The sequence below is a fragment of the Eschrichtius robustus genome, chromosome 3, assembly GCF_028021215.1.
Source record: "Eschrichtius robustus isolate mEscRob2 chromosome 3, mEscRob2.pri, whole genome shotgun sequence".
Taxonomy (NCBI): domain Eukaryota; kingdom Metazoa; phylum Chordata; class Mammalia; order Artiodactyla; family Eschrichtiidae; genus Eschrichtius; species Eschrichtius robustus.
Genome location: NC_090826.1, coordinates 17,743,399 through 17,755,596, shown reverse-complemented (window position 1 = coordinate 17,755,596; position 12,198 = coordinate 17,743,399). Strand labels below are relative to the sequence as shown.

The 12,198-nt window shown below is 53.8% G+C and overlaps 1 protein-coding gene across 1 annotated transcript in view; it reads right to left on the bottom strand.

Moving 5' to 3' along the window:
- EPHA8 (EPH receptor A8) overlaps positions 1–12,198 on the bottom strand; it is a 33,313-nt gene that overhangs the window by 17,303 nt on the left and 3,812 nt on the right. The window contains exons 2-3 of the mRNA XM_068537770.1: positions 10,517–10,581; positions 3,969–4,632 (exon numbers count right to left, since the gene is read on the bottom strand). Of these exons, the coding sequence (XP_068393871.1) occupies positions 3,969–4,632; positions 10,517–10,581 (729 nt within the window). The remainder of the gene's footprint in view (positions 1–3,968; positions 4,633–10,516; positions 10,582–12,198) is intronic.

Below are 12,198 nucleotides of genomic sequence, written 5' to 3'. Positions count from 1 at the left end.
ACAAATAAGGTGTCTGCCAGTGGCCGACCAAAGGAAATTAATTCTAAATCAGATTTTGAACACAGTCAGGAAGGCAAAAGAGCTCGTTGTTCACGCTGCCCCTCCGAAATGAGATGCTCTGATATTTATAGAAAGATGATTAGGGCCGCAGAGGGTGGTTTATATTTTGTGTCCAGGTGACAGAAAGGACGGCAGCCAGGACTTGAGACTCTGGGGGCTGCTCTGTTGGGTGATGCTCTGAGAGGTCCTTCCTCTCTCTGGAGGGGGTGGGGGGGGGGATGCAGCCACGTGTTGGGGGAGGTCACTGGGTCAGAAACTGGGTAGTGTGGGGAGCTTTCTGGTCAGGGGGTTGGGAGATGTGGGATTCAATCAACCACTCCTAGCTGTGTGCCCTTGGGTCAGTCACTTCACCTCTCTGGGCCTCCATTTCCCCACTGGTAAACTGGACTAGCTCCATGTGGCTCTGACATTCTTCCGTGGGTCCCTGAGGCCCAAGTGCGGTCTCCATAAGGATTCTAAAAAGCCATGTGATTGGGCTGGTCCCCTCTCCTGGGCTTTACTGTCTTCTCCGTAAAAGCAACTGCTGCCCAGCCACTTCTGAGGGGAGCCTTGAGGGTGAGACTAGCGAGATGGGAACCTGGCAGCTGGGAGGGTGGCTCTCGCCATGGGCCTGGCCGCTGCCGCAGGCCTCAAGCTCTGGGTCCCTTCTCCTATCACTAGAAGGAAGGCGGGCAGGGGGGGGCACTCGGGTTGGGGAAGCCGGGAATCCCTCTCCCAGCCCTGTTTGCTCAGACAGAACTGCCTGATGGAGAAGGCCAGGGCCCCTCGGGTCTCAGGAGGCCCCGCTCAGGCTGGGCAGGGGGCTCCAGCTTTGAGAGGCCATCTCAAGTAGCCCAGCAAAGGCACCCCCAGTCTGTGTCCAGCTCCTGCTCATCCCCCATCCTCTCCCACTCTCGGGCTACCCACTAGGGAGGGGTGGGGATGGGCGACACTGCAGGGCCGCTGGCCCAGGTCTCCCGTTCGGGGAGGGCCTCAGTTTTGCACCTGTGCTGTTTCTTCAGAGGAGGTTAACAGACAATCACAGAAGCCCACCGACAGGGTTAAGAAAAGTCTCTCCTCGTGCGATTTAAAACTGGCATTCCGCCCCCAAACGTCACTGCCTGCAGTGCACTATGAATTAATATTTTTTATAAAACCTGTAATTATCTTGCAACTGGCATAATTACGCTGCATTGTGATTTAAATGTAAAATTCAAAATATGCTGCAATTCCCTAACCCTGCTTTGGCATTTCTTCATTATTTTTTATTAACGTACCAGCAGCGTCAGGGAATGGGAGTGGCCTTGGCTTCTCCCAGCTCTGAGGAGGTCCCCTTGCTCAGGCCGTGGGGTTTCCACCAAGAGTCCTGCCCTTGACATGCTGTGGGTCCTTGGGCAAGACGCATTCCCTCTCTGGGCTCCACTTCCCATCTCTATCAAAAAAGGAGGCTGGAGCAGTACCTCTGAGTGAGGCCCCAACCCCGAAGTCAGGAGGACCAGTCTCCCTCCTAAGGGCAAGGATTCACGCTGTACAAACAAGTGGCCTGCTGTGCTCACTGGCTCAATCCAGGGTTGGGGGCAGCTGACCTTGAGCAGGTATCTACTGGCTAGCCCGCCCGACTGTTACAGCTTATACTGTCCTGGTTACTAACCTTTTTAATGTTACCCCAGGGGGCTTCACAGAGAGCTTTGTGGGCAGAGGAAGCAGTTCAGGGCTCTGGAGTGAGACAACATGGGATCAGATCCCTACTCTGCCACTTAAGTTGAGGGGACTCAGTTTTTCATGTCTGTAAGATGGGGATGTAATACCTAGCTTAGAGGACTATTGTAAGGATGAGAAACTGTGAACTCCCCGAAGGCAGGGATGCCCTGTGTCTCTATCCCTGATGCCTGGGACACAGTAGATGCTCAACAGAATGCGTAACTGATATAATGTGTACTAAGTGCTCATTAGAGTGCCTGGCACATGGCAAACACTCAAAAAATTGTCACGAAGGGACTTTATATCCCCATCCGAATAAGGGGATGTTGGGAGCTGGCTCTAGCGAGGAATGCAGTCAGGATGGGCCAGGGATAGGTGAAAAGCCCACACACATGGCTCAGAGTAAGACAGATCTGACTCAGAGCCCAGCTCCACCTCTCACCAGCTCTGAACCTAAGCAGGACACTACCTCTTGAGCCTCAGTTTCCCCATCTGTAAAGTGTAATTGTAATACCTGCCTTGCTACAATGAGCCAATGAATGGATGTGCTAGGAATCCCCTTGCAAGCTGTATAGGCAACAGGGATGTTTGTTGTTACTGTTACTACCCAGAGGGAAGTTGAGAAGTACAGGGATGTCTGTGAAGGAACTAGGAGAGGCTGGAGGCCTGGAGAGCCTGGAAAACTAGGCCACAGAGGGTAGAACAAATCCAGAAACAGGCAAATGTCACAGAAGGTGCTTTGGGGTTTAGAGTCCAGGAGAGTGAAGACTCGTGGCAGTTGGCAGTATGAAAAAAGATTTCTTAAGGAAATCAGAGAGCCCCAGAGAGGGGCCAGAAAGGGCCTGGTAGCTGGACAGAAGCATCTAGTCCTGGAGATCTCGGGGCAAGATAACTCCTAAGCTGGACCAGGCTGGACTCTGAAGCTACTTTGCACATCACCTGAAACTGTCAGCCTGTGTCCTGCTCAGTCCTGCGAGCACAAAGGCGCCTTCCTGCCAGCTAGGGCAGAGGGGTGGTGCTGAGAGGCCTGAAGGTCCCTCTAACTGTGGTCTCAGGGCCTGTGTCGTACCAGCAAAGGGCTCAGAGGATATTTCTAGTGTCTTTAAGGGCCCCGTCCCAGTTTTCACTGAGGCTGTCTGGGGGCAGGCCCTAGTCTCTCTGATCCCTGCCCAGGAACATCTCCTCCCTCAGGAGAACCAATGGTCCCAGAAGCAGGCTTCACTGAGCTCTGAGTGGCTGAGCTGCCATGCGTCTAGTCCCTGGGGAGATCAAGGAAGGGCAACCAGGTGGAGACCACTAATCGCTGGGGCACCAGCTGTCTGTGCACACCAGCCCTCCCAGTGTTCCTGGGCTGTCAGGATGCCTGGCTGCACTGCCCCCACATAGGGGTCTGCTGACCACACACACATGCACACAGCCTGGGCTCTGGATCCGGCTCCTGGTCTGTGACATGGGAACCCCAGCAGTACACCATGGGAACAGGTGCTATTTCATGACCCAAGTGCTCCTGGCCGTCCCTTCCCCTACATCCCTGAACACAGGCAGGCTGTGACATACCCACCCCAGACAGTCCTCCCGGGGTGCCCCTGCCCGCATAACCTCACAATGGCCCTGTACGCCACACATTCGCCCTGAGCCCTGATTCCAATCCATGCCTCCTCCGCCCAACAGGTTAGAAGTTTAGTGGTTCTGAGTCCAGACTCTGGAGCCAGACTTCTGCGTTCAAATCATAGCTCTGCCACTTCCTAGCTGTGTCACCTTGGGCAAGTTGCTTTGCCTCTCTGTGCTTCAGTGCCCTCATGTTTAAAGCCAGGATAATAGTAGTTCCTGTTTCGCTGGATGGTTGTGGGGATTAAATGAGTTAATATGTGAAAAGTGCTTAGAATAATGCTGGACATGTTAGGTCACATCACTGTTCCCTAGCATAGGTATGTACCCAGTAGTATTCCCAATCACACTGGTGCCCAGAGATGTACCTCTCTGGGTACATCACGATGCCCACGGAGGGTCCACCTGGTTGTGGTGTGTCTCCCTCCCCACAACACACACACACAACACACACGTGGGTGGCCTGGTGACACAGGAACACTGGAGGTTCACGCATCTTCCCAGGTGCTGTGTGTACCACCCAGGAGCTTGCTGACTGTGCCAGCCCTGCTCCCCGGCCCCCAGCATCCCTGCCCAGACTGAGCCCAGCTGCCGGCCCACCCGCACAGAGGCGCGCTCACCCACACAGGCATCCCGCCGCTCCTCGTAGCCCGCGCTGCACACGCACTTGCCAATGGGCACCAGCCACTCGCCCTCGGCGCTGCAGTACATTTTGGGCGTGTCCCGCTCCTCGGAGTGACGCACGCACTGGCCCCGCACCTCCACCAGCGAGGATGAGTCGGCCCCCGTCACCGCCTCCGAGAAGGCGGCCAGGTTGCGCACCATGGTGGGGCACTTCTTGTAGTAGATGCGGAGAGACAGGATGGCAAGGCAGGCACCGATGTCCTGGAAGGCCAGGTAGAAGCCACGCTTGCTGAGGGGGCCCACACCTCGCACCTCCGTGTTGAGCTTGAGGCGCCGCACACCCAGGTCGGCCCCGGTGAAGCTCTCGTCGGCCGCGATGGTATCGATTTTGAGGAACTGGCTCTCCTGTGTGCTGGCGCCCAGGTCACGGTCCGACTCCAGGTAGTAGAGGTTGAAGGTCTCCTTGCAGGTGCCCAGCACGCCGGGCATGCTGTTGCAGTCCCGCAGGGTGAACTTGATCTCGGCGTAGACACGCCGGGCGCCGTCGCGGGGCACCCAGCTGGTGCGCAGCCAGTTGTTCTGGTTAGGGCTCATGACGTTGCACACCTGGTATGTGTGGATGGGCCGGAAGGACTCGTCCACCTCGTTGATGGAGTCCCACTGCGGGCAGAGAGAGCACAGCCAGCTGAAACGAGAGGCAGCACCTGGCCCTCTCTCACCACAAGCCACATGCACCTGTGCTGGTGGCTTCCTGGGGAAGAAGACGGAATGTTCTGCAGCCTCGAGGAGCTGACCTTCCAGTGGACTGTCAACCAGATGCCATGCACCCTACAGAAGTGATCTCATAGAGTGTCACATTCTTCTGGGGAAGTGTTATTTGCTGCCTTTTCACAGATGAGGAACAGAGGGGCTCAGACATAGAGCCACGCGTCTGGGGTCACATAGCTAGTGAGTGATGGAGCTGGGACTGGAACTGATGCCAAAGCTACAAAGCTCTGACCTCATTTCTACACGGCTACTCCGTCACTCCCAGAGTGGGGTGACTTGCTTGGGGAAATCAGTGAGCCCACTAGTCCAGTTTCCATATCAGCTGCCAGAAGGACCTTTCTAATGCTTGAACCTATGTTGCACCCCCCGCCTCAAATCCTTCAGCAGCAACCCCTGCATTGGTGCTCGTTGAGTGACTGTCTGATGGATGGACTCCCTCTGCTTTGCTGTGTGTGATGTTCCCTCTGCCCCCAACCTAAGGCTGGGGGCTCACGGGCTGGCCTGGATCCCACACAAGGGGGGTACCAGGATGTGGGAAAGTTGAGTATGATTGCTCCTGTGCCAGGTGCTGGCCGGGAATCACTGATTCAGAAATAAACCAGTGACCATCACTGACACTATCAACAGAGTGAAAAAGCAACCCACAGGATGGAAGAAAATATCTGCAAATCACATATCTTATATGGGATTAATATCCAGAATCTGTAAGGAACTCCTACAACTGAACAACAAAGAACCAAACAGATCTGTTAAAAAATGGGCAAAGGACTTGAACAGACATTTATCTAAAGAAGATACACAGATGGCTAAATAGCACATGGAAAGATGCTCGACATCACTAAGCGTTAGGGAAATTCAAATCAAAACCACGATGAGATACCACTTCACACCCATTAGCTATTATCAAAACAACAGAAAATAACAAGTGTTGGTGAGGAACGCTGTGCATTGCTGGTGGGAATGTAAACTGGTGCAGTCACTGTGGAAAACACTACGGCAGTTCCTCAAAAAATTAAACATAGAATTACCATAAATTCGTCTTATGAGTGTACACCCAAAAGAAACAAAAGCAGGGGGGACTTCCTTGGTGGTCCAGTGGTAAAAGAACCCACCTTCCAATGCAGTGGACGTGGGTTCGATCCCTGGTCAGGGAACTAAGATCCCACATGCCGCGGGGCAACTAAGCCCGTGCGCCACAACTACTGAGCTCGCGTGCCTCAGCGAGAGCCTGCACACCGCAACTACAGAGCCCACGTGCTCTGGAACCCATGCGCCACAACTAGAGAGAGAAAACCTGCATGCCACAACTAGAGAGAAGCCTGCGCGCTGTAACGAAGAGCCCTCGTGCCGCAACTAAGACCCAAAAAATACATAAATAAAGGTAAAAATAAAAAAATAAATAAATATTTATTTATTTATAGGGACACAGAGATTTGCACACCCACATTCATAGCAGCCCAAAGGTGGAAACACGAATGTCCATCAGTGGATGAACTGATAAACAAAATGTGTATATCCATACAATGGGATATTATTCAGTCTTAAAAATGAATGAAATTCTGACACTTGCAACGACATGGAGGAACGCTGAGGACGTTATGCAAAGTGAAATAAACCAGACACAAAAGGACAAATCCTGTATGCTTCCACTTATCTGAGGTACTTAAGTCAGATTCCTAGAGACAGAAAGTAGAGTGGTACTTGCCAGGGGCCAGGGGAAGCGGGGCATGGGAGTTACAGTTTAATGGATACAGAGTTTCAGTCTGGGAAGATGAAAGAGTTCTAGAGATGGATGGTGGTGATGGTCATATAACAACGCGAATGTACTTAATGCCACTGAACTGTAGGCTTAAAAATGGTTAAGATGGTAAATTTTATGTTAAGCGTATTTTATCACAACTTTTTTTTTTTAAAAAAGAAAGAAATACACCAGAAATACTCCCTGCCCCCAGGCACCTCACATCCTCACAGACAAGGTGTGGAGGGTGACACACCAAAGGGAGTGGGCATGTAGGGTATGGCGAAATTTCCTGTAGGCTGAAGCAGGACCCTCTTTCAGGGATGGGGGGGACGAGCCCCAGCAGAAGCTGGGAAGTGTAAGCAATGTTCAGCAAGCCCAGTTTGGACACAGAAGAGTCATACTGAAGACACAGTGTTGTGAAATGATCCGAAAGTCGAGAGGCCTGGGTTCTGGGCCTGGGTCAGTCTCTAAATGGCTGTGTGACCTTGGGCAAATTGCTGCTCCTCTCTGGGCCCCAGCTTCCTCAGCTGCAGAATGCTGATCAGCCAGGAGCAGTCACTGTTGGGCTGAGTTCAGTGGACTCTGGAGGGTTCTGAGGAGGGGCTGGTGGCCAAGGGCAGAGGGGGGGACAGGCTCTGGGTCCCTGTCCTGGCTCCACCAGAGATGTAGTGCCTTGATCTTCCCTCTTGGGCCTCTATGTGTATTGTCCCTGAACTAGAGATGCTACTGCTTAAGCAGGGGGTCGGGGAGGGGAGGAAGGAGGTAAAGACCACGCCTCACGCGGCTCTGAGAAACTGTGGGGTCCTGAGCTGTCCCACAAGCGCAAGAGTGGGGACTGTGGGCATCTCAAGTCTTTCCTGCCTGACGAAAGCCCCTCGGTCTGACTTCGTCTTGGCCAGTTATATGTGCCAGTCCTCAGTGCCCTTATCTGTAAGAGGGGCTCAGAAAGGCCCCACTTCAGTGAGGCTTGAGAGGATGAAAGGAGATGCCTACAAAGTGCTTAGCTTGGGCCTGGCACAGAAGGCACCCGAGGAACAGGACTGCTATGATGCTGAACTGGCAGCCTCTTCCCAGCCCACCCGTGCCTGCCTCTAGGGACCCCTGGGGAAGCAGTCCAGGGCGTGCCAGCCTCACCTGAAAGCCTGCGTGCCTCCTGCACCCCCCCACCCCAAGAAGGACCCCCACGCTGCACCCCACTCTGCAGCCGGGGCTCTGGGCAGCACTGAGTCACATCTGGGGTTAAAGTCATTGTCACAATTAATGGAGCACCCAAGAGCCAGCCAGCTGCTCGCTGTCTGTTTCCTGCCAGGGACCCGGATAAATTAATCAGCTCAATCTGAGTCTGCTCCAGCCGCTCTACCAGTGCCAATGGCCTGGCTTAGCCCAGGGGCTGCTGCAGACACCCAGAGGGGCATAAGTTCCTGGAGGGTGGGAAAGGGCGGAATCAGCCCTGTTCTCCACCTGGGGCACTCCCACCCCAGCCACCTCTCTACCCACTGGCACACTCCTCCCCCAACCCCCACCACCGCTCTGGAACTCTGTCCCCTTCCCGGAACAGAATGCAGCAAACCAGCTGTGCATCCCTGGGTATATCACATTCCCTCTCTGAGCTTTGGGCTTCTCATAGGTCAAAGCCGGTAGCTAATGCCTGCCCCTTTCATCTACTTCATCAAGCGAGACAATAAAGAGGAAAGTTCACGAATGGCTGTTAATTCACCAGGTAAGGTGGAGCAGTACCCAGTATGTGGAAGGAGGGGTCCAAAGAGAGGGGCGCAGCCGGGTAAAAAGCATGAGTTCTGGGGCCAGACTCCCCTGACCTTAGCAGAGATGCTTAAGCTCTCAGAGCGTCTGGTTTCTCGCCAGTACGACTGTCCATTTCCTGCATCATCTCACGGATGAAAACTGCTTGGAGCAGATTCTGTGATCATCCCTGTGTCATAAATGAGGAGGTGGAGGCGAGGTAAAGCGACTGGCCTGAGTCACACTGATTAGAGGTGGCAGAGCACCAGCTCGTTCAGACCCAGCACCGCTGGCTTTAGGCCTTGTGGCATGCCGGACAATCTGATAACTTTGTGATGCTGGAGACAGCCCTGGATGACCCTGGTACCCAGGGTGCTTAACAGACTCCAGAATCAGAAGGGTGGATGGAACCTCAAGGACCATCTCTCTCCACCCAGCTGACACTTATTAAACAAAGGATTCCCAGGCCTCTCCCCAGACCCACTGGATGTGGGCATCTGTGTGTTTCACCCGCCAGCCTGGCACAGGTTCAAGATCTAGAGTTTGGAAACCTTCTTTCCTCTCTGGGCAAGCCCAATCTCCAGGCCCCATAATGATGGGAGGTGGTCCCTGGCTCAGTAGATAATGCAGCATTGGTTCCCACCCCTTCACAAGGCGGCACAAGGGACTCAACACGGGCTCCAGGCCCAGAGAGATCTGAGTTTGCATCCATCACTTGGAACCTGTCTGACGGTGGCAAGTATTTTCTCATTGCTCTGAGCCTCAGCTTCCTCATCTGTGAAATGGGGTGGCTGCACCCACTTGCAGGATTGGTAGTGGGGATGAAATGAGATAATGTCCATGAATTGTTAAGAGCTATGTGAAGGTAAGTTATTTGTTCTAACTCCTAAACGAAATGAGGTAACTCTGAGCCACTCTTTTTTTTTTTTTTGGCTGTGCCACACAGCTTGCGGGATCTTAGTTCCCCGACCAGGTATTGAACCTGTGCCCTCAGCAGTGAAAGTGCGGAGTCCTAACCACTGGACCGCCAGGGAATTCCCTGAGCCACTCTTTACAACACCCAGCAAACAAAAGAACCTTAGATCACCAATGTGATCGACCAAAACCCAAGTCTGGCCATATTCCTCACCCCCCGCTCAAAACCCTTCCAACTTCTTGTTACCCTAAAAAACAAGTCCTAAGCTCTGAGTGGGACAGAGGGACAGAGACACCCAGAGCCAACCCGGGGAGCCAGGCCCATTCCTTCCTAGCTGCTGGGTCTCAGGGGAAATGCTGACCCAGCCCACCTGCTCACGGGTCAGCCCCTGCCACTGGCAGAGCCGGTTCACCGTGCCAAAGCCCTTTCACACCCACGCTCACCCCGGGAGACAGCCACGTGGGACACACAAAAGAGTGCTTCACAGGGAGAGACTGAGGCCCTGGGGGGTAAAGGGACATCCCAGGACCCAGCCTTTGTCCTCAGGCAGGGCTGACCTTCTCAGGCAGAGAAGGGGGTCCTCCGGGCTCTCGGGGCCCCTGGCCTGCCCCTCCAGCTCCCTGAAGCCTGGTGCACCGGGGCTGATGACAGCAGACTCAGCTTACTGATACCTGGGGACGAGACCCCCCAGAGAGAGAGGGGTTGGGCTCGTCCTGACCCCAGTCACAGGCCACAGAGAGCCCAGATGACAATCTTACCCCAAAGTAAAGAAATATTCAAATACCAGCTCAGTATCATCATCATCATCATCATCATCATCATCATCATCATCATCATCATCATCATCATCAATATATTATTATCCCTCTGTCTCCAGAGGCATTGGGGCTGCCAAAGTGTTCATGAAAGAAGTCTTGGGTGTATGATGCGTTTGTGTCTATGGTGGGGACGTGTGTGCTTGTGTGTGTGCGTTTCTGAGCACGTTTGCAGGAGGAAATTTATTGAGATGTAACCATACTACACACTAATAACAATGATAATGATAATACGTTTAGTGAGGGCGCACCGTGTGCCAGGCACAGTGCCAAGACCATGGAGGCCAGATGGGCCTGGGACACAGACATAAGCATCCCACATCCAAGCCTCAGACTTGGAGAATTGGGAGGCAGCACTAGGGTTGGTTCTGGAATCCCAAAAGTCTGCATGCACTAAATTTAAGAAATCAGCAGCTCTGTCTCTGACTGCTGTGTGTCCTTGGGTAAGTCCCTTCACCTCACTGGGCCTCTGCTTCCTTTTGATCTGTCTGATGATAAGACTGTAAGTCACAGCCTCTCCCTGCTCACAGAGGGACAACACTGGCCCCACTGCCCATCACTTACCCCGTGAGCGGGATACGTGAGCCAGCCCCAGTCCCCATGGATGGTCGACGTGTCCAGCAAATTCACTGCAGAACAGGAAACAAGAGCACATCAGACCCCTGGGCCCCCCTTCCCCAGTCCCATAGGACCAGCCCAGCCTGGCCACACTGGTCTGCTCTCAGCCCAAACACGCCAGCTCCAGTCTCTGGGTCCTTTCTCACTTCCCCATCCTTCAAGGCTCAGTTCAAGTTCTTTCTCTTCCTTGAAGCCTTCTTCCACCATCACAGCCAAAACATAACCTTCTCACCTCCCAGAATACAAGCTGCCCCGAGTGCCAGGCTACCCTGGTTGGTGGTGCAGTGGGGCGGCTGAGAGCTGGGCCCAGCAGTCCGGGAGTCCTGGGCCTGAATCCCAGCTCTGTCAGTCAGAAGCTGTGTGTCCCTGAGCAAGGTTCCTCCCTTCCCCGAGCCCCCGTTTCCTCCCCTAAGATGGGGTGACAGTGATGCCTGCCTTACAGGGGCTTGTGAAGATGACCTGGGCCACTCATGGGACATGATGGCATTCAAAAGCGCCCACCGACGTTCATGCTGTGAGGTCAAACCTCCCCCCAGAGGACTGGCCCCAGCTTTCCCATCACCAGTGTCTCCCAGTGGGTGCCTCGCACCAACAGGTCCTCTGTGCACATGGGACGTGGAGGGTTTTGGAGGAGGAAGAGCTGCCTCGTAGGGAGCACCTGCTATGTGCTGGGCTCTGCTAGGGGAGCTTGAGATGCCTCATCTGTGGCCCGCACAACAAGGCTGAAAGGTGTTCATTCTTATCTCCATTTTCCAGATGAAAACACTGAGCCTCAGTGAAGATCAGGAACGTGCCTGGAGCCCCACAGGTGTAGCTGCAGGGCTGGCATCCAGAGCACCACAGACAAGGCCACCAGCCCTGGTAGCTTGAGCCCAAGGAGCAGAACCTCTGGGCTGTCACTGTGGTGGGAAGGAGCGCTGGTCTGAAAGGCAAGTTTACTCTAAGCCAGACCCTCAAAGGGGACCCTGCAAAGTACCAACAACAGGGTGGAGAAAAGAGCCTGCCTTCGGAATCAGACATCACTGGGCTCATATCTCAATACAGCTACTTGGTAGCAGGTGACCTGCACTTAACCGAACCTCAATTTCCTCATCTGTAAAATGGGGATAATAATACGTGAGGGTGGGCGAGGGTAAACTGTAAAGTCTGGAGTCAATGCCTTACTAAAGCTGGTTCCTATTCCCTAAGTCCTGGCCCTCCTGCCTCTCTCTTGGGACCTAGGAGCCACCCACTCACTTTAAGGTGATAAAGATGCACTAAACTGTGAAGAGCAGGGCTTGAATCTCAGCACTGTCTCTAACTGCTGTGTGTCCTTGGGTAAGTCCCTTCACCTCTCTGGGCCCCTGCTTCCTTTGATCTAGCCGATGAAAGGGCTTTGGGCTCCAAGGCCCACAGCTTTCATTTCACTTTCTCTTCTATGTACCCCCTCTCCCAGCCAGCAACCAGGGGCTTCCAAACAACCCAATCTGCGGACTCCGGCAGGTCACAGAGGGTTCAAACGGGGCCCTCCTGGAACTTTCCCGAAGAGAAGCTGGGTGTCCTTCTGCCTGAGATTTGCATAGCTCTGCGCCCGCCCCTCAAAGATGGAGACAAGTGTCCTCAGGAAATGTTGGAGTGAAGGTGCTCTT